The following is a 24,630-nucleotide window of genomic DNA, read 5'->3' on the forward strand; positions in this document are numbered from 1 at the left end:
TGGAAGCAAAGAGGCTTCATCTTTGAATTGAATGTAATTTAAGTTCTCGGAAAGTTTGCACAGCAAATAAAACTTTTTATGGATCATATTGGATACAGAGCTGAGTGAATTATATGATGAATGCAGTCTACTGCAATCTGCACAGTCCATCTGAAAGTATAGGTCCAAAGTCCCCTTCCAACACTGGATGGTTGAAAAAAGTAATTCATTCATGGCTACTGTTCAAGAAAAATTGAATTAAAGCTACTGTGATTTATGAAACTTTATGCAATAATAAACCACTTAGTTTCATGAAATACTTTGTCATTTTGGTGCTTCTCTAAGTATAAAATTGTGACAGAAACAGCGCATTCAAAATAAGACAGTCATGGCAGGTGAGTTCAGAAAGACAAATAAAAACTGCAAGGCCAGAAATATGATTTTATTCATAGCAAATCAGCAGCAGCTGCATGAGAAACAAATATATTCTTTATGGAGCAAGAGAAACAGATCCACTTCACATAGAAGCAGCGATAGCAGCAATAATATTGGCACCTGTTCTTTCAAGCTGTATGGTGAACACACACAAAAGTACCATGAAATATTTCCAAGCAAGACAAAAAAGGAAGCCTCTCTTCATTGTCCTTTTGAGTCTCAACAGGAAGAAATTCAACCAGTGACTATCCTCTCCAGGAAGAATGTTAACTACTTTTGCCATCTCTTCAGGACATTTCAAGACATCCTTGTTCCACAAAGCTTCATAGGATATATAGTCCATATTCAGACATATTCGTTTTCAGATTCGTGGATTGCATCTGCTATCATCATCAGTCACTATTGCAATTGTTAGCTTAAGGTTTTGTGAATTATCCAAGAAATCTGGATTGAATAAATTGGGGGGGAAAAATAGAATAGGTAGCAAGACTTTTGTCACATTCATATAGTTATTTATTATCATAAGCAAAACAAAACAAAAAACCTTCTGAGATTTGGTGAAATCATAGCATGCATTCAACCATTATTGTGCTGTAAATGCCATAGAATGTTTATGAGACCTGAACTATCTTGCGAGTACCACAATACATCCAAGTCCATTGCAGTTAAAGAAGGCTTCAACTGACTTAGTTAGCCACTGAGAATTTATTTAAGCTAAGTGTATGCATTCCTAACAAAGTTACTATAAATGATTCCCTGTTCGTGTTGAATGGATATTTTTTTATAAATTTTCTTGCCTGCAAAATGAAAACAAAAATCCTACAAGCTATGTGGTTAAACTTTCTTCGTTTTTCAACAAAATATAATGTCTGTTTAGTTTCTCAAGTGACCCAGCTTCTTTTTTTTCATCCACTCTAATAGACAGAACTTTAGAACAGGAAGTGTCTTAGAATGAAAAGTTTTGTGACTTAAAAGTGCTAAGACATACATGGGCATTTCTTAGCAGAATGTGATCAGTGCCTTTCAGCACTATTAAAGTCTGTATAGGACAGTGGTTGCAAACCTATGGCACGCATGCCAGATGTGGCACGCAAAGCCCTCTCTGTGGACATGTGTGACATTGCCCCAGTTCTGTTTCGGGTCTCTCCCACGCATGCACGAGGCATGGGCACATGCACAGGGTGTGGATTGCGCATGCAGGTACAAGGCACATATGCAGTTTGGATGCATGCACGCATGCACTTTGGGCATTCTGTGCCCAAAAGGTTCACCATCACTGGTGTAGGGTGACAGAAAGCTTATAAAGTACTGGGACAATATCATACTGAAATGCTGAGGTGCCCATTCAGGCCTGAGACTGGAAACTGCCTGGCCATGCCACAGTATTGACAATCAAGTTACGGTTTCAATAAAGTGTGGTCAAATGTTTGAATTGTTCAGATTCTTTTGGTTGTTTTTAAATGCCCTGTACTTTTGTAGTTTTCGTGTTTTTCCCTTCTCCTCCTTGGGTTTGTGCGCCACCCTGAGTCCCGCCGGGAATAGGGTGGCATATAAATAAAATGAAACTCAAACTCAAACTTTTTGTTGTTCAGGCGAAGGGTACAAGGAGCAAGGGGAAGAAGCAGACACACCTTAAAATTAGGCTAGGCCTGAAGTCAACAGCCTAAGCATTAAGCAGAACAGGGAGAGTACAGGCTGAATAGGTTAGTCCTAACACCACTGTGGTGCTCTTTGGTTCTTCTCTCACTTTAGGTAGGCCTGCTGAGGTCAGAACCAGGACCTTTTAAACCATTCTAGCAATCAACTGCTAGTTTTTAGACAGAAGTGTCTAATGCAAGCCATATTCACACACACACACACACACACACACACACACACACACACACGACAAAACGTGCAACGTGACATCTCGATCCAAAGCCCTGCTGCAAGTACATAAGTCAAAGACCTTGTGCCAAGATATCATGCCACACATTTCATCACTTACCTTCATCCTCAGAGGAGGAAAAGAAATCAGACGAGCAAGATCAGCACTTTTAACATGAAGAATTATTATCCATTAGCCATTTCCTGCTATTCATTCTACCCAACACAGCACTCTAGGCTTGTGGACAGACAGCTGCTGCCAAAGGTCTAAGGGTTCAGAAGACTTCATTCTCAACTCTGTGGATTATTCTGCCTTTAGAAGAAATCACTTATTTCATATAGGCTTCCCAAGGGGCCTCCTCCTTACCGTAAGTGGCACTAATGGGAACAGACCTGAACCTGAACTTGACTCTAATCCACGCTCCCTATTTGCCAAGTAGTCCCTATCTAGGGACACTGTAGGATGGGCTGCAGAGTTAAAAGTGCTGCTGTGACATGGTCGCATTAGCAGCGTTGCAGATGTGATTCCGATGGGGGTCAACTCAGTTTATTGAGAGGTGTTGGACCTCATTTGGATTTGAGAAGCTGAGGTTCCACCGAGCTTCATGGGGGCCACAAAACAAGCCTACCGACAACTGTAGCCAATGTGCATTAGTCAAAACTTTGCTCATCCTGGAAGAATTTTTCCCAGATGGAAAGATTAGAGATGATGAGAAAGATGTTCCAGTCAGATGAGGAAAGTTCATTGGGCCTTGTTCTGAGTCATCCCTTGGAATTCTTCAGAGCTCCTGTTACCAGTACAATCTTAGTGTGGGGCAGACCCCTGAGGCTTGTACCTGTCTGAAACCATTTAAGCAAAAGGGCTAAGAGAATTCTGGTCATAACAGAGAATTACTAATGGAATGTTTGGTCTTTCTGGGAAAAACAAAGTCATAGAAGATGTTGCAAAATCATGAAGTGGGGAGGGGGGGTTAGGAAAAACAAGAATATAATAAACTAGTACATTGTCCAAGTTCTTTAATGGAAGCCTTCCTCAGAGCTACAAAAATGAAAACTTCTCTCTGTCTCTTTTGATTTGGGTGTTTTGTTCTTTTCATTTCCAAGGGGGGAACTGAGCAGAACTGAGTTTCAGAAAGTGGAGTTAAACTGCCTTGAACCTGGCAGGGTAAGAAACTATTTGGTCTCTTCTGTGCTTATCTCTCACATTTTAAATAGTTTTAAAAAATATAATTTTGGGGAACAATTAATGTTTTGGGAACACATTGCTTTTCTTTTTCTTTAAAAAGGGATTTACAGTGTGCTGTGCAATTATTTCTTATAGCATCTGTCCAATCCAGATCCCTCGCTATTAATAATAAAAAAAAATACCCAAGGGATTCAGGATTAAGCTCCTAAGCCTTCATTTACTTTCCTTTCTTCAACCAAGCTTGTCACTAAAATGTCTGCTCTGCATACCATAGCACGTGGGGCACAATTCACACCGTAGGTGTTGTAGCATGAGATAGCAACACAAAACCCTAAAAGAAATCATAGAGACGTTGTTGGCCCAAACAGTGCAGTAAATAGTAGCCATGGCAGGAAACCAAGTTTGCAGGTACAGAAAAAAGACATTGGCTTGGGGGGGCAGGGGGGAAGGCTCGTCCAAATCTTGTGTTAGCTGATAATATTGAGCGCATCAATTAATGAGTGGAGCTCATCGCGCACATTTGCCAGGGAGTGGCAGATCTTCTGTGGGTGGTCCAAGAGCTCAATACTGTAGGTGTAAGGATCATATTTCACAGAAAAAGGTCGCTTGATATGTGCTGCGTAGACCCTGAAAAGAAGAAGACAAACATCAAAGATGGGAATGTACTGGGCTCCTGAAAATGTTAAGAGATAAGGAAGCAACTAAAGGCATACTGTGTGTAAACCAGCTCTCATTAGCCTGGACCTTGGACAATGACATGGTTGTCTAGGAATATGGCAGCTCTATTTGATGTTCTCTAGGATTATTGTTAATCTGGGATCAAAGGGTTAATATTGTCAAGAATCACTAAACATATAAGGTTCAACTACATTCAATTTAGTTGAACCCTACATATTTTTAGTCTAAACTCATCCCTGCCCTTTGCCTAAATATAAATTCATTCTAAGGAAGCTAGCATCTCTACCATGCTGTATATAAAATAGAAATAAATTTTCCACTTTTGTTTAAATAAAATTCACTACATTTTTATTTCTTTTCATGTCTTTTGATTATATCACAGGGTTTTTAAAAAAACACACACAAAAAACAAAAATGCACATTGTGCTTAGGTAAATTAAACATGCAACAGGCGACTTGCTTGCTGAAGGTCAGCCAATATCATAAATGATATATCGGCAATGTATTTCCATGGAGCCAAAAGCTACAATTGAAAATAGCTGGCCACTTTGTCACCAAGAATGGAAGCCACTGAATTGATGAAGGTTATGAAACTAATTGTAATGGCAAAACGGCTATAAGCTAGAGGCTCACCAAGCGCAGTGTTTTATATCACACACAAGGTAAATATTAAATCACCAGACTGAACTAGAAAATTTATCTGCTAATTGCACACGCACACATATAGTTACAATAATTCGTATTGTAAAAAAAAAAAAAACATTTTAGTTGAAATGATATTGTATGCCACGGGTGTCAAACTCGCAGCGTCACGTTGCCGTCATGTGACATTTCGTAATGTTTTTTTCTCTTTGCGGAGCTGGGGTGGGAATGGCCTGCACATGACACATCCGGCCCACCGGCCGCCAGTTTGACAGCACTGTTGTATGCTCTTTTCCTTCTTCATCTGATGAAGCTATAACTGTTGCAGTTGTAGCCCACAGAACCTAATGTAGTAATGAAGGAATCTCTATAGGACCCAATAATTCTTGATTATTTATGTTATGGCACCATCTAGTGGCTTTGGGAAATAATATTAACTTGTCTCAAAAGTAACAGTCCGGCAAATATTAATCCCCTCTCTTGTGTTACTACTGCCTTTTGATCAATAGTTCATACTAATATTTAGATTTATTTGGGATACTGTGTGCAAATATTCTCTTCAGAAGAAATTATGAGAAAGGCCTGGCTTCAATTTAGTGTCCCTTCACAAGTTAAAATTAAGACAGAAGCTGTAAGGACCATACAACGTTTTCCGTGATAGTATGTGCTACTACAGACATTTGGAGTTCTTTCCTGCACATATATTTCACTCATGTACAGTCCAGGGGTCTCCAACCTTGGCCACTTGAAGACTTGTGGACTTCAACTCCCAGAATTCCTCAGCCAGCTTTGCTAGGATTTGAAGTCCACTAGTCTTCAAGTGGCTAAGGTTGGAGATCCTGGATGTACACTTCTTATCTTCCTCTTTAAAAATATTGGTGGAATGAAAATATATGGAATATAACTTTCTTCCCTAACATAAACTTCTTTGGATGTTTAATGAGTGTCAATGTACTGTACAATTTATAACAGCAACCTACTGAAAAGCGAGTTTCACTGAATTTTTTGAGAACAGTGCAGTATTTGGGGGAATGAAACCCTGGTTAATAGAGATATCAGAATGGGGTCTGTTAAAAAACCAGTGGTTAACTAGATCAGTGGTCCCCAACCATTCTAACTTGTGGGGAACATGTGAGTGGGAGGCGCACACCTGCATGCACAGCTCCATTTGGGGGAGCTTCATGCACTAGTGTCCTTCACTCACGCAAATGGAGCTTTGTGCGTGAGAGGAGGTCCTTTCACTCATGTGTGAAGTTCTACTCATTAGAGTGTCAGGCACTTATGCTTAAGTGGGGGCAGCGCACACCCATGTGCATGAAGCTTCACTCACACAAGCAGAGGGCATTAGCACGCAAAGCTCCGTTGGTGCAAATGGAACTTTGCACACACATGTTTGCCTGCCGCTTGCAGGAGTGAAGCTTCACACATGCACACATGCTCAGGGGTGGGTTCTGGTTGCTGTTACTGCCAGTTCACTCAGGGATGCACTGCACATATGTGCACACTTCATGAGTGCTATGCATTTGTGCAAAATACTAAAAATGCTTCTGCGCATGTGCAGAAGAAAAAAAAACAAGATGCTAGGGCACCATGGCGTGGCAGGCCGAATTACTACCTATTCAGCCAAACCGGTCTGAACAGGTAGCAACCCACCTCCTGTGCATGCCCATCTCTTCCATGACCCGGTTTTGAACAGGCTGCAGTCCGGTAGTGGGTTGTGGGCTGGGGGTTGGGAATCCCTGAACTAGCCGACAACCAAGAGTTTGCTGTAATCCAGCAAATCATTCCCATCATTCCGTAACCCATTATAATGTTACCAGCACTCATTCCTGATGAAATGTGATACCCATGTTGCAAAAGTTTGAATATCTAGAAGATCATGTTGTTATAGTGATTTATAATAAGTTACTTGATTTTTATAATTTCTTAAGTATCTATTTCACTATCAAGGCTATTCAAGCCTTCACTCACTAGTTATTATTTCTAGGTGTCTTATCAGAAGTCTCTAATTGGACCTAGGAGTTATTCTGGAAAGAGTCTTTCTCTTTAGAAGTGATCAGTTACAGTCTTTTGCATACGTATCTATAAGTACTATTGAATGGAATAGCCATGTAATGTATTATAAAAAATATTTTTAACTTTTGTATATATTTTATGTTTTAATGTTCTCCTTCAATTATGTCTGCTATCCCAATTATCCTGTTGAAGAAAAGGTGATAATAAAAATAAATTAACAAAGAAGTAAATCAGTCGTAAATGCATATGCATACACAATCACAACATATTTCAATTATTCCACGTTTACCAATGCTATAATTTAGATTTCATTGAAAAAGCAATGAAAATAGTAAAAAGATTCTTTAAAAAAATCCTTTGGAGGAAAAACCTTCATCTAATGACTTGGCTCAAAAAGAAATCATTCATCATCTGCAGCAATCAAAACTCCCTATTGGTGTAACTCAGTGGTTCCCAAACTTGGCAACTTTAAGACTTGTGGACTTCAACTCCCAGAATTCTGCTGGCTGGAGAATTCTGGGAATTGAAGTCCACAAGTCTTAAACATATAGATGCCCATTTTCCAATGATATGACCAATGATGACCCTTACCTGAGTTTAGCTTTGGCATCATTGAAACTCTCTGATACAAAATAAACAGGCTGATAGGTCTGATCTTGATAGGGTTGCATGGCCGTAACATCAGGGTCAAAGTCCCTTAGTTCCGGTTCATCGGACAAAGAGTGCTAAATCAAGGAAAGCGGGGGGGGGGAGGAGAAGAAAGCAGGAGAACCCCATAAGTCGATTACTGCAGCAAGAATAAGTTGATCAACCAAATAGGATCACCCAGGCTCAGAAGCACCTGCTGCACTCTTCAGTTTACGGGTAGCTGAATGGAGATAGATTGGGGGGGGGGGGACACTTACTATGAGCTCTCCATAGGAAGATAGGAGGCCAGCTCCATAGGCTTTAATGATCCCGTTTTGCTTGCAGAGCCCAAACTCCACTGTGAACCAATAAAGCTGCAGAGAAAAGTGGAATGGCAAAAAAAAACGGTGATGGTTAGCATTAGAGAGATAATTTTTATTGCATCTGTTCCTTTTTTGCATTGCATTTGGGATGGCAATTAGAAGCACTTCTGGGGAAAAAATGCATTTTTCTTTGTTCTTAGAAATCAGCGTTCATTTTCTCTTTGTCATATTTATGCTGGAATATCTACTAATAATATTATTTCCTGGTGTCTGCTACTGCTTGTATTGAAAACCTATAACAGATTATTATTCTATCCCAGCTCTATCCCTGCCAGCTACATTGGCTTCAATTCCTAGAAATTCTGATTAGCATAACCAAAATTGGCATTTCACATCAACATTTTCAATCAAGATACATATGTAGAACAGAATTTGACAGAGGCAATTACTGCTCTATCTGTGTATCCTAGAATTAAGGACTTACTGTTGAAAGTTTTTCAATCTCCTCGTCAGTTGCACCCAAAGATGCAAGTCCAATGTCCTAGGAGCAAAAGAAAAATAATCATGTACAGTAATTATTACGTGGTTTCCCCCCATGACCGTTATATGTTTTGTGGGCACAGCTCAATTGTTATGGATCATACAATAGGATTTGGTAGATTTTATGGATATTCAGTATATTACAACTTTCCAACATCATTCCCAAATGATGAGCAAATGCTTCTAATTATAAAGTAATCTTCCTGAACACTGGCTAGGAAATTATGACCCTGGCTTGTCAGGAAATATCTGGATATGCTATAGCCTAATTGATGAGTTCTTATTTCAACCATATTTGTAAAAGCCCCATGATCTATTGATATTAACTCATGGGAAGTCTATAAATCGTTGTATACTGAATGCAGATAGGATTGTATAGTTTATTGCCTCCTTGCAATCTTGAAATTATAAGTATTTCAAGATATTCTACTACATATTTCTTTATAGTTCATGTTTCTAGACCACCCACCTCCCTCAAGGAGAGACTCCAGTATACACCAAACTTTATTTATTTTTTTACAATTCTTATAATTGTTATCTCTATTTTGACATTTAAGAATCTCTTTGGAATGCTACGATTCTGTTTGGGGTGCTCTGATGCATACACGTGGTTTTAATCTTTCTTTAAAAAAAAACAAATTGGAGCCCACCCAATGAAGGGAAACCCTGAAGCACATAGAAGAGGTTCATTTTCAATTGCTAAAGAAGACCAAATGGGGAGAAATGATAAGAAACAAGAGTTTGATTAAACATGAAGGGGAAACACATCCCATTTAAGGCAACATTTAAAGGGTTGGGCCACAATTCTACCTTCTGAGTTTCCAGAAATTCTATGAGGCCATTAGGTGTTGTAATGATCGTACCTACAGTGATAGTGACTATTAGCATTCTTAGGAGGGAAGGCAAGGAGGAGTTTAGTAGAAATGGAAATAGAAACTACACCCATCTCCATTTTCAATTTTATCCAGGCCCCAAATCATTATTTTAGAGATTGATGATGCACCATTATTTGACACAGTAGTTGTGAGGGGATAGAATTAGCTGATTTCTAATTACCTTTTATCCATTCCCCATCTTTTAAATTCTGAAAAACATTTCCCTTTTAGCAATAGCACTTATGTACTAACTCACAGGATTTTACAGCACCTTCTGGGCACTTTACAATGTCAACATATTGCCCCCCCCCCAAAAAAAATGGGTCCTCATTTTACCAACCTTGGAAGGATGGAAGGCTGAGTCAACATTAAGTCCTGACATGATCAAACTACTGATTGTGGGCAAAGTTAGCTTGCAATACTGCATTCTAACCACAGTACCACCAGCGTCAATTTCCTTTTGGCTGAAATCAATTGAAAATTAGCTACTTTTAAAGCACCTAAGTGGCTATAATCAGTGGTGGGTTCCTACCAGTTCGGCTGAAATGGTAGTAGCTTGGCAGCCTGGGTTGCTGAAACTGCCCCTGAACTGGTTCTCCCAGTGGTACAGCCATCTTGGTTCTTGCTTCTGCACATGCGCAGAGCAACTTTAGTTGTATTGCACATGCGCATGCAGTGCATATCAAGCACACACACAGCATGCACATGAAGGCGCAGCATGCATGAAGCATGCACAGGAAGTGCTCACACACACACAAAGCGCATCCCTGAGCAAATTGGCAGTAGTCTCTGCTGGAACCCACCCCTGACTATAATGCTAAAAATACAATAGGGGAAAACTTGGAAATCATAATATTTGGTCATTTTAAGATGTGACCTATGGATTTTCCACTTTTGCCAGGAGATAAGAGGTGGCAAAATCCATTTGGGTAGACATCTAAATGAACAATCTTTTCTCAAGGGTGCTGTCACTGAAAAGGAGTTGATGGGCATTTTTTTTTAGCAGTCTTTCAGTATGAGAAGTGAAAGGTACAAGGTGCATTAAAGTTCACCCAGTCTTAACCCACTAGTTAACAGTAGAAAATAAAATCCCACATATCCCAGTGGGGGGGGGAGGAAAACACATTTGAAAATCCACCTTTGACAATGCTTATGTGAAGACAAAAATCACGAAACTGCATGCCACTTCCTTTGGCCATGTCACATGGGGGAATTCACTAGAGAAAGCAATTCTGTTTGGATAGTTTGGGGTAAAAGGAAACCAGGCTGCCAAAGAACACGGTGGCTGGACGCTCTCAAAGCTGACACCAGTCAGCGCATAGAACAACTCAAGGGAGTAGTGCAAGATCTGAAGATATGGAGAGACGTGGCCCATCAAATTGCCAAGAGTCAGACATGACTGAATGGATAACATTATCACGTTCCTTATCTATTTTGGCAAATGTGTCAAATGTCATTTTATAAAATGGCTGCTATTTTAATCTGGGAACACCTTCTGGTTGAGTTATTTTTCAATGGCCATCATCCCAGTCAGCATGGCCAATGACTGCTCTAGTGGCAAAATAGAGATCGTACCTTCATCGCAAGGTGGTCCACCTTTGGCTCACCTGAGAGAACTGTGCAAATGTCTTATCAGCCAACATCGGTACGTGTCCCAGAAGTTCATGGCAGCAGTCCCTTTGGAAAGAAAAACACTCACTGTTTGCAACCTTCTCTTTGAAAAAAGCAATCCAAGAACTTAAGAAGCCAATTCTATGAGGTAGTACTCACGGCTCTGGAGAGTGCATGGGAGAAGAAGCATGCCGGATGTACTGTGTGCATTGAAACACCCTGAAGGCTAAACTGGCTAAGAAATCCCGAGCTGAGAGAAGGCCAGCTACTGGTCGGAGTTGGAACCCAGTTCTCTCTGAAACAATCCAAACCATCTCTTACATTCAGTTGTATCATTTAAGAAAGGATGAACATTAAGAGCTTAATTGGGTCTTATTAAACTAAGGCTGTATTTGCTTCAAACATGATTTGGGAGAAATGCTCTGGATCTTGTGAAAAGAAAATTGCAGCTGCTTTAAAGGTCTCATTAAACTTAATGTTTTGATTCTTTAAAACATTTTTTGGTAGCCACAACTTTTTTTGGTAGGAGGGACATGCAGGTTTTCCAGGAAGCTTGAAAATAATCAGGCCAATGATAATGGAAACATTTTATCTTAATTATTTTCAAAGCATGAACAGCCTTTAGTCCTGGACTACTAAAGTGTTATATTGTAGCTGTTCAAGTACATCCAGTGCTGAATTTTGTGAAGTTATACAACTGGTCTTTTTCTAATCTTTTTTTTTTTAAATGTACATATTCTTTTGGAAGTCTATTCATTCCAGATCCATAGTATTATTAGAAAACATTATTATTAGAAAATGTGATTTGGGTCACCACAAATATATTAAAGATTATAGTGCTATAGATCCTAATGTTTATTGTTTAAATGTCTACATTTCCTCCTAAAATGCAGCTTAATTACACATTTTGGTAGGATTTTTTGAGCAAAATCTGCAAGTACAAAAATCTTCAAAAATGCAAAATCCCAATGGATAATACTTTGGATATACACATTAGTCCAGAAGAAGCAGAACAGATTCGTTCTTCTCAAAATGAGCAAAAAATGAGCAAAGCTCCTGAAGCATCCTTTTTTCTTTAGATGAACAATAGTCTTATGGATGTTTCCCTCTACTGAGCATCTTTACAGAGCATTTTGGAGGATTCCTTTTGAATTCCTCTTGCAGAAACCATAAATATCTTTTGCTGTTTTATGAACAGTGAATTTTGCCGAACTTTGGCAGGCTGTTTTCTTTACCTGGCTGAGGAGATGTGACCTAAATATTATAGAGGATTTTCTTCTGAGAGCAAAACTTAAATGGAATGTTTATTTTGCATAACAAGTGAATATACAGAATTGGAAATTGAAGAACGCTGTTTTAAGTTGTCTCATAGATTTTGTCCAGGATAAAGGATAGGGAGGGAGGATAGGGAGGGAGGGAGGAAGAGAGGGAGAGATGGAGGGAGGGAGGGAGAGAGGGAGTGGGAGAGGGTGAGGGAGAGAGTGAGGGAGTGAGGGAGTGAGAGTGAGAGAGAGATATGATAGAGAGATATGATAGAGAGAGATATGATATAAATAGAGATACAGATAGAGATACAGATAGATGATAGATAGATAGATAGATAGATAGATAGATAGATAGAGAGAGAGAGAGAGAGAGAGAGAGAGAGAGAGAGACAGACAGACAGACAGACAGACAGACAGACAGACAGACAGACAGACAGACAGAAAGAAAATTCCCAGGGTAGTATTGCAATGTTGTTCTCTAGTCACCATCTCTGTGGTTCAGGGGGCAGTACGTCTGAGTTTTAAACATGGTCCTATATATCTAGATCAGCGGTGGTCACTCGTCTTTTGAAACTAGTTGAACATCTCTTCAACTAGAGTCTCCCCTAGAGGTCCCAGAAGTACTGCTGAAATTGGGCAAGGAATTTATTAAACCACAGAGGTGCAAAGCTTCAAGCAGGGTTAACACCATAAAAATGTACAGTCCTGTAAAAATGACCACATACTTACCTTTCAGGAAGCAAGAGACATCCTCCAGCTGAGGGATGTTGTTTTCACTATAACCACTGTACCTCTCCAGTAAATGAAAGGCATCCAGGTGTTCTTTGCAAGCATGAGTGGGATAAAGACTCTTCAGAGTACTATACACTTCCCTCCTTTAAAAGAAAAATATCAATGATACTTTTCCAGAGTATTCGCATGGAAAAGATAGTTACCTTAGAATTCTGACAATCGGTTTAGGTTTGTTGATTGAAACATTATTTTATTTTCTGATTTTATTTTATGTTTTTATTTTATCATTTTGTCTTTGAATCCATCTCGACGCTTACAGACTGCCCAGAAATGACCCTGCAGTTTTCAGAAGTGGTTTGCTATTGCCTCATTCCTAGGGTCTATGACAATTTGCCATGGCCAACTCATCACAGGACAACACACTGCAGGACAAGAGTTACACTAATATCAAAGAAATGGTGGAATAGAATCATTAAAGAAGGGATGCAAAAGGAGATCGGAATGAAATGTGAATGGCAAAAATTTAATTAATTTATATTTATTTTAAATAATTAAATTGTTAAATTGTCACACAACAAGTTGTCTTGCAATGAGTTAGCCATAACAAGTTACCCTACGCCAAGTTGCCCATGGTTAGTTAGCTGTAGCAAGTTGTCCCATTCCCCCTACTTAGGGCTCTGAGAGAGTGACTGGCCCAAGGTCACTCAGCTGGCTTTGTACCTAAGTTGGAACTGGAATTCACAGGCCTCTTGTTTCTAGCTTGATACCTTAACCATTACACTAGAGTGGAAGGCCATGAGATGTTTAAAACATACAAAACTGTTGTGGCTCGGCAGGAGCCATTGGAGCTGCCACCAGACTCCGACAGCGAAGGGTCTTATGAGTCAGCCCTGGAGGATGCAGAGGACCCTGGACAGGGTTCCGACTCCGAGCAGGGCGCAGAGAGACTAGTTGGTCACCAGGTGATGTCTGAGCCTTGGATCAATGGGAAGGAGACAAGAGAGAATGATCCAGAAACCACCTGTGAGTTGTTCCGGGATGCACGCCGTCGAAGGGCTACTCGGCGTCAAGAACAACTGCGTAATCACAGGAGGTGATTACGTTCAACTGATGGTCATTAAGATCCTCTCCTGATTATAAAAGGGACTGCTTGTGCCACGTGCTTCTGCAGAAGTTAACTTTAAGGACTAACAAGAAACAAACTTGGCAGGCTGGATTGCTGCCAGAGTTTGTTTGTGTTGCTGCCAAGTTTTGTAGGACTTGCTGCCAGAGTGCTTATCTCTTTGTTTATGTGGCTTGCAGCCAACGAGAGTCTGGACTGATTTAAAAAAATTGTCATTTACGTTGGTTTCGGTATTTGTTCCTGGATGGAGAAGGGGGGGGGGTCAGAACACAAAACATAAATAAAAATAGAGTGCAAATAAATGGGCAAGAATCTTCTTCTGACCTAGAGTAATCATGAGTCAAATGATACCTTAACAATTGAGATGAAAATGGTGGGGCAGCTACACTGCTAGAAAAAGCAATTTGACTTTCCTGAAAGGATCTAAGAAAAGATCTAGAAAAAGTTCCTTTACACTTACCAAGTAGTAATCTCCTCTTCCGTGTATTCAACTCGAGGAATTGGGTCTCCACTATTAGAAGAATACAAGGAACAGGCACTTAAAAATAACGGTGTAGCAAATAGTACAGACAAACCCTGCAATATTTAACTATGTCATACCCAGTCATGTCCAAAATCTGTCACAGAGTACAGATTATAGAGCACCTTAAACTAAATGACATCAATAACAGTCCTTTATTTAAGAAAACTAGCCTTTAGATTTATTTAAGTATTTGTTTTCCTGGTTTTGTTGGTGAATTTTCCATTGTAAAGGGGAATTTTTTTTTTTATTATCCCTTTATCTCTTTCAGATAAGCCCTTTTTTTCAGATTTGTCCTCTACTTTTTCTAAGAAAATGTGGTCACTATAAGTAGGTGCACTCATTTATATAGTAGATCAAGCGTGATCTGTTAGATCTTCAGTGTTTTGAGCCAAAGGCGCCACCTTGGGGAATTTTGAGGTCATGGCAGCCATTGTGGGCATGGCTGCTCCCAAGTCACTCATATACCAGAAGGAAAACACAACACTGAGATGCAATTACCAATCATAATCTTTTTCTAAAAATGGCCCCGAGTGAAGTTGTTCAATATTTAGATCCAAATGAAAAAGCCACATCAGAGCCAGCATGGGTGTGCTTGCTGTATCTGTCAATAGTTTATTAAAGAAGCTGCACCTTTTGGGGGGAATGGCTTTCTTGGTAAATGTGTTCTCTCAAAAACATTTGACCCAGGGGTGATATGCTCTGAAGTCTGCTACAGGTTCGCTTCACTACCGGTTTGCTTCATGTGCAATGCATGCCAAATGCGTTCTTTGCGTGCATGCACACCACAGGTGCTACCATGTAGCACTGAAAAAGGAGGATTAAGAAGTTTTTTCTGAGTCTGCAAAGGTAAGTAGAACAGTGAGGGGGGGATTTCCTGCTTTCTAGCGAATATAAATCACACGGCAAAGCTGATTGTCGTACAGCTGATCATCAGAATTACCGGCTTGCCCGAACTGATAGCATTTTTTTACTACCGGTTCTGGCAAATTGGTAGCATTTTTTACTACCGGTTAGGGGGAAATCGGTCCGAACCGTGAGCATTTCACCCCTGATTTGACCCCACCCCATCTCCATCCCTGTCTAAACCTCTATTACAATTCCTCAAACATGTATTTTCCTGGCACTGCATAGTTACACAAATATGCAGCTTTTCCAAGGTCCACTAAGGGCTATCGTGAATACACTCCTACCAGATGCAAAGCAACTTTCTGGCTTGGGATCTGAAAGCTGCACACCTTTTTAAGTGGGGCACTGATAAAACACAAGGTTTGCTTGAGGTTGATGCTTTATTTTACAATCAGCTAACTCCCCCGTCTTCTTTTTAATTAAAGGTGGCCACAAATCTGAGTATCTTTCAGCTCTAGGGAGAGAGTAACCAATACTCTCCAATTTAAAATTAGGTTGCAGAAATTTGATCCAAGTTTGAATGTGTGAATTGATTGAAGGAAATAGTGTTACACACAACTAGCAAACATGGAACACTGGAAGCAAGATGGATGAGTGTGAAAGAGAAAAAGTGATGAAGCAGGAAAGGGTGAAAATAAAACAAGTTTAGAGAAGTCCATAGATAACAGTGGACAAAGTGGTAAGTCTTACTGCTTATAGTGAAAAGCAATTTCTGCAATCATTCTCCTTCGCTCACGATATACTTCATCAGAGAATCCCTTGGAGAGAAAAAAAATAAGACCAACAGTGTTATTTAAGAAGCCAAATTCTTATTAAAGGTTCAAGAAGGTGATATGAAGGAATCACTTGTTCTAAAGACATTACAACATTAGTGGTTTTATTTTAAATCTCTTTGCTAGTGCTTCCTAGCACAGAATTTGTCTTTTTATATTTGTCATAAACATGCCATGACTTCAGGGTAAATTTCATCAGTACATATGTGAAATTGGGATTTTTACAATTTAAATCACTTTAACACTTGAACTGCCAAGATCAATAAGAATGACGATTTCTCATCCCATAAAATTTAATGTTTAGATGATCCTCCTAAAGAAATAATGAAAAAATGTTTACTTACTGGGTGATCCAGATCCAAATCAGGGTCAAATTTGGTAACTAAATGGTGACATAGATCTAACTCCGAAATTTTTCTTGGAAACCAATGAACTAAAATCCAAAAAAAGAAAGAGGAAGTTAAGTGAAATCCCACAAAGTGACATGATGGAGTTGGTGATGTTGGGAATGTTAAATTTTATCTAAGAAGATCAAAATCAGAAACATAAAATAGTTGCTTCTATTTAATATCAGTAACACATGAACTGGATTTATCTTTTAATTCCTGGCAGTATCTCCTTTAACGTAACATAATAACTGTGTAATTCTATAATCTTTTTTTACCACCATTCTTTTACTGGAATGTAAGTCAGAGACAAATCCCTAGATGAAAGGACCAAAGTTTTTATTGAATAATATGGAGAAATTCCAACAGAATAAGTCTGAATAGCAATAGCAATAGCAGTTAGACTTGTACACAGCTTCATAGGGCTTTCAGCCCCCTTTAAGGGGTTTACAGAGTCAGCATATCTCCCCCACAGTCTGGGTCCTCATTTCACCCACCTCGGAAGGATGGAAGGCTGAGTCAACCTTGAGCCGGTGAGATTAGAACCGCTGAACTGCAGATAACAGTCAGCTGAAGTGGCCTGAAGTACTGCACCCTAACCACTGTGCCACCTCGGCTCCTAATAGAAGATTAGCATAGACATTCTTAGACACAGGAGAACTGGGAAAACTGGGAAAACTGATCAAACAAAAGCTCTGATTTGGGCATTTGTTATCGGCCCACCAGAAAGCAGACTGGGGATGGGTGGGCTTTGATCATTCCAATCCATCAGCTCTGGTCACTACTGGATGATCTAAAATAGCCTTTCCCAACTAAGTCTTATCCATATTCATTTGACTTCAAATCTCATAATCGCAGCCAGCATAGCCATGACCATGCCGTTTTTGAGGTTAGTTATTGATTTAGAAGATTTCTATGGCTACTCACTTCACAGAAAGTGACTCTGGGTGTAGTACAACACTCCAGTAAAAAACAGTAAATAAATCCCTCACTAAAACCTTTCAATAATGATTATTAAAATGAATTTAAAATTAGAAAAAGAAACTAAAATGGGGAAAGAGAATAAAAGATGGAGTGTTATTAATAGTAAGGCAGCCATCACACGACAGGGTTCACCTGTCCCCTGCTGGCATAACAAGTCTTGAGGGAACTTCAGGAGTGAAGCTCAAGAGTGAGGAGGTCACAACCTTAAATCTGGGAAGTGGGGGGAGTTAATGGAGTTGCCTTCATTCAAGAAGTTCTGTGAGATCAGGGATGTAGTCCTCTGGATCTCAGTGAAAATAACAAGATGTACTAGTTAGATCCACATGTCTAGAAACAGATGTGGAAAGTTAGATAGCCCTTTGAAGAAAATAGATGCATATATTTCTTAAAGGTTTTGCTGAATAATCAGAAGATTGCAATGCAAGGCACCTGAAAAGTGATTTATGAAATTGTCAGGCATAAGCAAACCAGAACCACATCATGAATATGTCCTAGTAAAAGCTTTATTGCTGATCACCTATATTATAGGAATCTTGTCACAGTTTGCTTTCCCTTGGGAAATGGCAAATATAGACCTAGAGCCGTAATGGCAAACCTATGGCACGCGTGCCAGAGGTAACACACAGTGCCCTCTCTGTGGGCACGTGAGCCATCACCCCAGTTCAGCTCTGCCACATATGTGTGCAACCCTCCCACTGGCCAGCTGATAGTCATGTCTCTGTCATGCATGCATGGGGGGGGGCGCATACAGGGGGTTGCACATGCAGGGGGACAGGGTACATGCAAGGAGGCTGTGTGCGCATGCACAGGTGGTGAGGTGCATGCAGGGGACCACATGCACATGTGAGGGATGCACGTGCATTGCATTTTGGGGATTTGAGGACATGTACCAGGGGTGGGTTCCGGCTTCTTCTACTGCTGGTTCATTCAGGGACGCACTTCAGGCGCATGCACAGAAGCAAAAAACAAGATGGTTCTACCAATAGAATTGGTTCGGGGGCGTGGCTGGCTGAGTTATTACCTACTTGGCCAAACTGGTCAGAAGCGGTAGAAACCCACCTCTAGCACGCATGCACATTTATATGTGCATGTACACTCTTTGGGCACTTGGTCCAGAAAAGGTTAGCCACCACTGACCTTGAGATTTGATTTCAAATGTTCTGTCCTCCAAAACAACTCTAACCTGGAATGTCATTTTACTCCCCCCCCCCTTTATCAGTGATTCTACTCTATCAATATCTCCTGCTCCTAATACATTGTATAAGCTACAAAGTCCTTCTTACACTTGTCTTCTTTTGTGCTCCTTACATCTTCTGACACCCTTTTAAGGGAACTGATGAATGTGCTCAGCGCAGAGCAATGGAGTTCGCATCGCACAAAGTATTCCAGGTCAGGAGAACCTTCTTGTACTTTCTTACAGTGCCTTGTTTCCAAATGATGAATTTTGGCTTCAAAGGTCTTTAGAGGTAGAGAGAAAGGAAACAGTAACTGAGAAAAAAATAAGGAGATGCCTTCCAGATAAGCCAAGGAATAAATGTTAGATTAAAAACAAAACAAAAAAATTAAGTAAGCTGCTATTTATCTTTTAAAACTACCGTATTTTTATTAGAATTTTTCCCTGTAATGATAAAGCTCCTGTACAGTGGAATAGACAATTGTAGGAAGGTGTTACAGATAGTCCTTGCTTACCAACCAATCATTCAGTGACTATTCAAAGTTACAATTGCAGCATTGCACATTACATGATTACCATTTGCAAGCTTTACAGTGACTTCCAACAAACAAAGTCAATGGGGAAGCCAGCAGAAAGTTTCAAGTTGAGGTCAAGTGTCATTGCAGTGAATGACCACATGGGATTCACTAACAACCATAGCTGGAGCTGATATCATACATTGCGCACAGTCACATATTTAAAGGCAATGGAATTGTCAGTCATAGTTGGTCAGTAAGGATCACCTATACCCACATATAAATAAATACTGGCCAATCAACTGTCTGAAATATTGTACTTACACTCGGTCAGATCACTCTGAAGAATGTTCCAAGTCAACAGATACATCATTTGTGGAAGCTATTATTTCATAACAACTAGAAGATATAGGCTAGAAAGATCCAGTTGAAAGTGCACCATTATGAACACAATAGTTTTACCCATCGCTATCCTAGTTGCACTATAAGAATAAAGATGTGCTAGAGAAATGATTCTTGTAACACTGGTGACACAGCTTAATGCCTAAAGCTACTGCAGGATGATGAATGATACTGTACTTACTGTTGCATCATATAGTGTAATGACACTACTTTTATTAATACACAGTTAATTCAATTATATCACAACATTACGTCAAGATAAGCCTGGATATTTTTAAGAAAACTGAATGTCTTATTTTCCATATAGGTTTTGAATAGTCCCGGCACTATGCTCTGGCCAAGGTGCTGAATGTAAACTATCAAGAGAATGCTTTGACTTCTAGGACAAATTCCTTCTGGAAATTTTGGGTTGAACTCTTTGATTGGCACAACTCCCATATAACTGTCATGTCCCAGCAGAAGCACATTGGAAGGAGGAGGAAAGATTAAATAATCCACCATCCAGTTCTACAATCTTCTTATTAAAAAAAAAAAACCTTCATTAAGACTAAGATTAATCTCTGGGTGAAATGGATAAAGAAATAAGCAAGCTTTCTCCTTTCCACATTTTCACTCCTGAAAAATCTACAGAGTGTGATTTATTGGTAGATCTTGGGATATAATGGCAAGGATTTCTAACGTCCCTTGACCAACTCTCACACATCCCAAAATAACCACCAGATTGTTGAAAAAAGATACTTAGGATGAAGTCAGGGTTGATTTGTGTGAAAAGATTTGTGAATTTGCTTCTGTTTATTGATTGCAAATTCCTGGATTGAGTACGTCTCACAACATTCCTTATTTTTTTTTTTAGAATATGTCTCCTTACATGAGCCTCCATCATGAATTCAGCTCTATCAAAATCTGAGATCTCCCTGCTTCTGCCATAGATATTACATTTCATTGATACCAAATGTCCTCATCTGTGCAAAATTCCTGCTCATACTTCCATGTCTAATGCTAATAAGGCTTTTGCTTCTACTTCTTCAAGAGTTAAATAATCTCCTTCTCAGAGATACAATAGGGGAAAGGCTGGAATTGTTACTAAATCAGAAATAGACCAAGGGAAGAGAAAGCAATGTCACGAATAAATTCAATTTAGCTCCATGTTTTGTAGATGCATTGTTTGAATGTGGGATGTAGAACAATCAATACCTCAGCATTAAGCTGACAGATCTGATTGCATTACACTTGCTTTAGTTGTATATAATGTAAAACAGCAGAGAGAAACAAGGCTGCCCACTGCCTTTTTCATCAACAGGCAAATGTCATTACACCCATCTGTTTTCATATCTTCTACCTGCAGTGCCGGAGGGAGCGGAGTAATGAATCTTTCACTGTGGGAGCCTGGTGTGCATTGGTGTTTACTTTCCTTACACACCACTTCATGATTGCCCAAAAGAGCTTTGCACTCCTGAAAATCTCTCTTTTTTAAAAAAAATAATATTTTTTATTTTTTGTTCTCTGTATACAATTATAGATATACATTCACATAATGATTATTCTTTTTTTACATTCATGGTTCTTATACATTTGTCATTCCATTTATAGAATTATAATATTCCATTTAGGTTGCTTTGTCTACCATCCCTTGCCTGTTTTGACACCACCATCTTCTCCCTTTCTTTTCTCCCTCCTTCCCTTCTCTACTTCCTTCCTTCCTCCTATCCCTTCCTTCTTCCCTTACCTGTCCCCTCCTCCTCTCTTCCTCTTCCCCTTCCTACCCTCTCTCCTTCTCTCTTTCTCTCCTTCTCCCTTCCATCTTTCTCTCCTCCTTTCTACTTCCTTCCCTTCTCTTCCTCTCTTGGAGGTCTCAGTTCTCAGTTCTCTTCAGATAAATGTCCTTTAGTCTTACAAATCTTTACACTCTTTTGGAGCGTTATTGTTAATCTTATTCAACTGACTGTAAAATAATTTTCACGCACTTTTGTGTATACATATACAAACACAAACAGTTCATTTATTTTAAAAAATGGATACCAAGAGACATAACAAATTACCTTTGGGTCTTATTATATACTTTCTGCAACATTTCTGAGCTTTCATAGGAATTATGGAAAGAATAACTAAATTATCTCCATCTCTAGATTAGCTTTGTTTGCCTTAAAAATACTGAGCTCACATTTTAGTACTTCAATTTTCTTTTCAGTTTGTTTAAACATTTTCCCCTTTAACCCTGTGCTTTGTAATTATTTTAGCTTTTGGAATAACCTGTTAAAAAGAGACAGATGATGGTAAGTTCTGGGCTCCAGGCATTATTGTTCTTTGTTACTATAATGTTGGCTTTTGACCTGACCAATATTAGAAAGAATCTGTTTGCAAACCCAATTCTGGTTGAACAGGAAAGCAAGCAAATATTGAAAAATGTATCCAATAAATCCTACTAAGGCACTGATATCCCTGAATGCATCCAGTCAGAAGTCTAATCTAAGAAATGTTGAGAAATTTCACCAGAGAGTCTGACTAGTTAAAATAAGATGTGCAATCCTTAATTTTTTTCTGATTTCAATTCTTATCTTAAAAGTTACTCTAAGAATCTTAAACTGGGACAATGTATCCTTTCTTTGCCTTTTTCTTTTCCTCTCTTCCCTTTCTCTCCCCCCCCCCACTCTCTCTCTCACACACACACTACTGCTTTAGCTGCAACCACTTGGTGAGGGAAATGTCCATTGAGTAATAGCCCTATCCAGGGGTGAGTTCCTGCCAGTTCTAACCTCTTCTACAGAAGAGGTTCCACAAATCTACAGTGCCGTTTAGAACTGGTTCCAGCTCCCTCCCCCTGCCCATCTGCACATCATCAAGATGAAGAGCGAGTGGAGGAATTCTGGGATTTGAAGTCCACAAGTCTTAAAGCTGTCAAGTTTGAACACTAAAGGGTTAGGGGTGCAAGGGTCTTGTAACTTGATAGCTTTAAGACTTGCGTGATTCAAATGCCAGAGTTTCTGAGCCAACATTTTGGTTGCTAAGCAAGAGTGTTGTTAAGTGAGTTTCACCACATTTTACAAGTTGTCCACTCCCACTTGGTCACATGGCTGACAAGCCACTCCAACCCAGTCACATGGCTGGCAAGCCACTCCCACCCAGTCACATAGCCGGCAAGCCACTCCCACAAAGCAGGCCACGCCTACAGAAGAGGTTCTAAAAAAATTTGAAACCCACCACTGGCCCTATCCTTGCCAACTTCTATATCTTCAAAGTGTTTCATATGACCATTGTGTCTCCTGACTAATTGCAAACATTTGCCTACCCCATCTGAGCATAAAAGTCAACCCCGCCTCCTCACCTCAAAGATTTTAAGTGCACGAGATGGCAGTGAAGTCTTCCCTCCTTTAAGTGTGAACAGAAGATTCAATACGGCTATCCCATCCTTCTCATCAAAAACAATGGTCTCAGTCAGTTCAGCAGCTTCAGATGCAGCAGCTGCAGCAGCTTCTCTCTCCTTTCTGGCATCTTCAATAAGACTCTGGCGTCTACCTATGAATTGTGGAGACTGGGCAAAGAGCACAAGAAGAGAAAATTCAATACAGCCATGGAAAATGATTCTTATCTCTATACAATATATGAATAATCAGCCTACTGCCACTTCAGCTAGCCCCAATGTAACTATTTAATTATTCTTCTGGTATCCTCTGGGATAAGAGGCTAGATCAGTAGTTGGACACTTGTTTCAGCAATTTCATTCCTATAGATATGATATTTCAATCAATGATATGGGGAGAAGTCATATCCCCATCCCTACTGTTTAATATCTATATGAGGGAGCTTGAGATGACAACATCTGATATCCAAGTATGGGCCAGAAGAGACTATTGATGTCATGATTCAGGGTCTGGAAGCAGTAAGGGATTGAGGAGGAGGGGAGAAATAAGCTAAACTTAAATTCTGATATTGTTTATCAGGATTCATCAGATTCTTGATTGACTCCAGTTATCACTCTAGATAGGGCGCTATTCCCTCTGAAGGAGAAAGTTGAACCAGTGGTTCCCAACATGAGAACCCTTGCCCCAGAGGGGGGCAATTTGATTTTTAATGGGGGCAATTTGAACCTTGTTTAAACCAAGTTTTGGCCTTTTAGGCTTCCTCCACGTGAGTAGAGTTCACTTTTTGAGTAAAGTAAGAATTATATGTCATGGGGGGAGGAGGCCATCAGGATTTTAGAGATGCTTAGGTGAGTCATAGCCAAAAAAAGGTTGGAAACCACTGCTCTGGACACACATCTGCTACAAGATGGACAAATGGCAGTCAATACTGGCAAGGTTGTTCAGTTTTGGTTAATGTGCTAGTTGCCAGAAGGAAGCCCTGGCAACAGATTTACATTATCCCAGACTGCTATTTTATGTATGTCTGCTTTTGGTGACTTTTGGTTACTACTAAGAAGTCACAGTTGACTCAGATTCCAACAGCCATGTTCTGCCTGAATATCTAACATTAATGTTGCAGGTACTGGATGCAGGTCAATGGGCCTCCAAGTATCATTCAAACACTATATAATCATTAATAAAATCTAATATACAGTGGCACCTAAAAAATGATAGGACTGTATTGAGTGATGCCACCTTCCCATGAGAGATTCTAAAGGTTCCCCCCTGTACAATATTGAGGGATGGAGAGCAGAAAACTGTTTTCACTATATGCTCCGTCACAGTGGAATAAACCACTTTTATTTGGATGACATCCTCTATGATGCTTTTTAGGAAGGTAGTAAAGACTGAATTGTTTTGAAGACCTTTTAGTTTTTAATATTGCTGAGTTAGCTGCTGGGGAGGGAGGATGGATAATTTTTATTACAACTTTAATATATCGGTATCAAACATTTTTAAGTTTTGTTATTATTGTGGTAAATTTATGTGAACTGTTAAAAGCCTGTACTGAATTGGCAAAATACAAATGTTTTAGCATATAAATAAATAATACACCGTGCATTAAAAACATTACTGAAATATACAGAGTGCTAACTTATTTCAGGGGGTAAAATCTACAGTGGCTATCAGTTTCTTTAGCATGCTGATATTGATGTTGAAAGCAACAAG

General features: G+C 39.6%; 1 protein-coding gene across 1 annotated transcript in view; it reads right to left on the reverse strand.

Annotated features, from left to right (window-relative positions):
* Window positions 1-400: 400 nt before the first annotated feature.
* Window positions 401-24,630, reverse strand: part of TH (tyrosine hydroxylase) — a 30,325-nt gene continuing 6,095 nt past the window's right edge. The window contains exons 2-13 of the mRNA XM_087716791.1: window positions 22,884-23,090; window positions 18,754-18,928; window positions 16,445-16,533; window positions 16,018-16,085; window positions 14,359-14,409; window positions 12,773-12,918; window positions 10,938-11,073; window positions 10,775-10,844; window positions 8,237-8,293; window positions 7,708-7,803; window positions 7,394-7,527; window positions 401-4,093 (exon numbers count right to left, since the gene is read on the reverse strand). Coding sequence (XP_087572917.1) covers window positions 3,934-4,093; window positions 7,394-7,527; window positions 7,708-7,803; window positions 8,237-8,293; window positions 10,775-10,844; window positions 10,938-11,073; window positions 12,773-12,918; window positions 14,359-14,409; window positions 16,018-16,085; window positions 16,445-16,533; window positions 18,754-18,928; window positions 22,884-23,090 — 1,389 coding nt within the window. The 3' untranslated portion in view covers window positions 401-3,933. The remainder of the gene's footprint in view (window positions 4,094-7,393; window positions 7,528-7,707; window positions 7,804-8,236; window positions 8,294-10,774; window positions 10,845-10,937; window positions 11,074-12,772; window positions 12,919-14,358; window positions 14,410-16,017; window positions 16,086-16,444; window positions 16,534-18,753; window positions 18,929-22,883; window positions 23,091-24,630) is intronic.

This window comes from Thamnophis sirtalis, unplaced genomic scaffold (genome assembly GCF_051295495.1).
Source record: "Thamnophis sirtalis isolate CommonGarterSnake01/CBP01778 unplaced genomic scaffold, rThaSir2_p1.2 scaffold_1, whole genome shotgun sequence".
NCBI classification, from domain to species: Eukaryota; Metazoa; Chordata; class Lepidosauria; order Squamata; family Natricidae; genus Thamnophis; species Thamnophis sirtalis.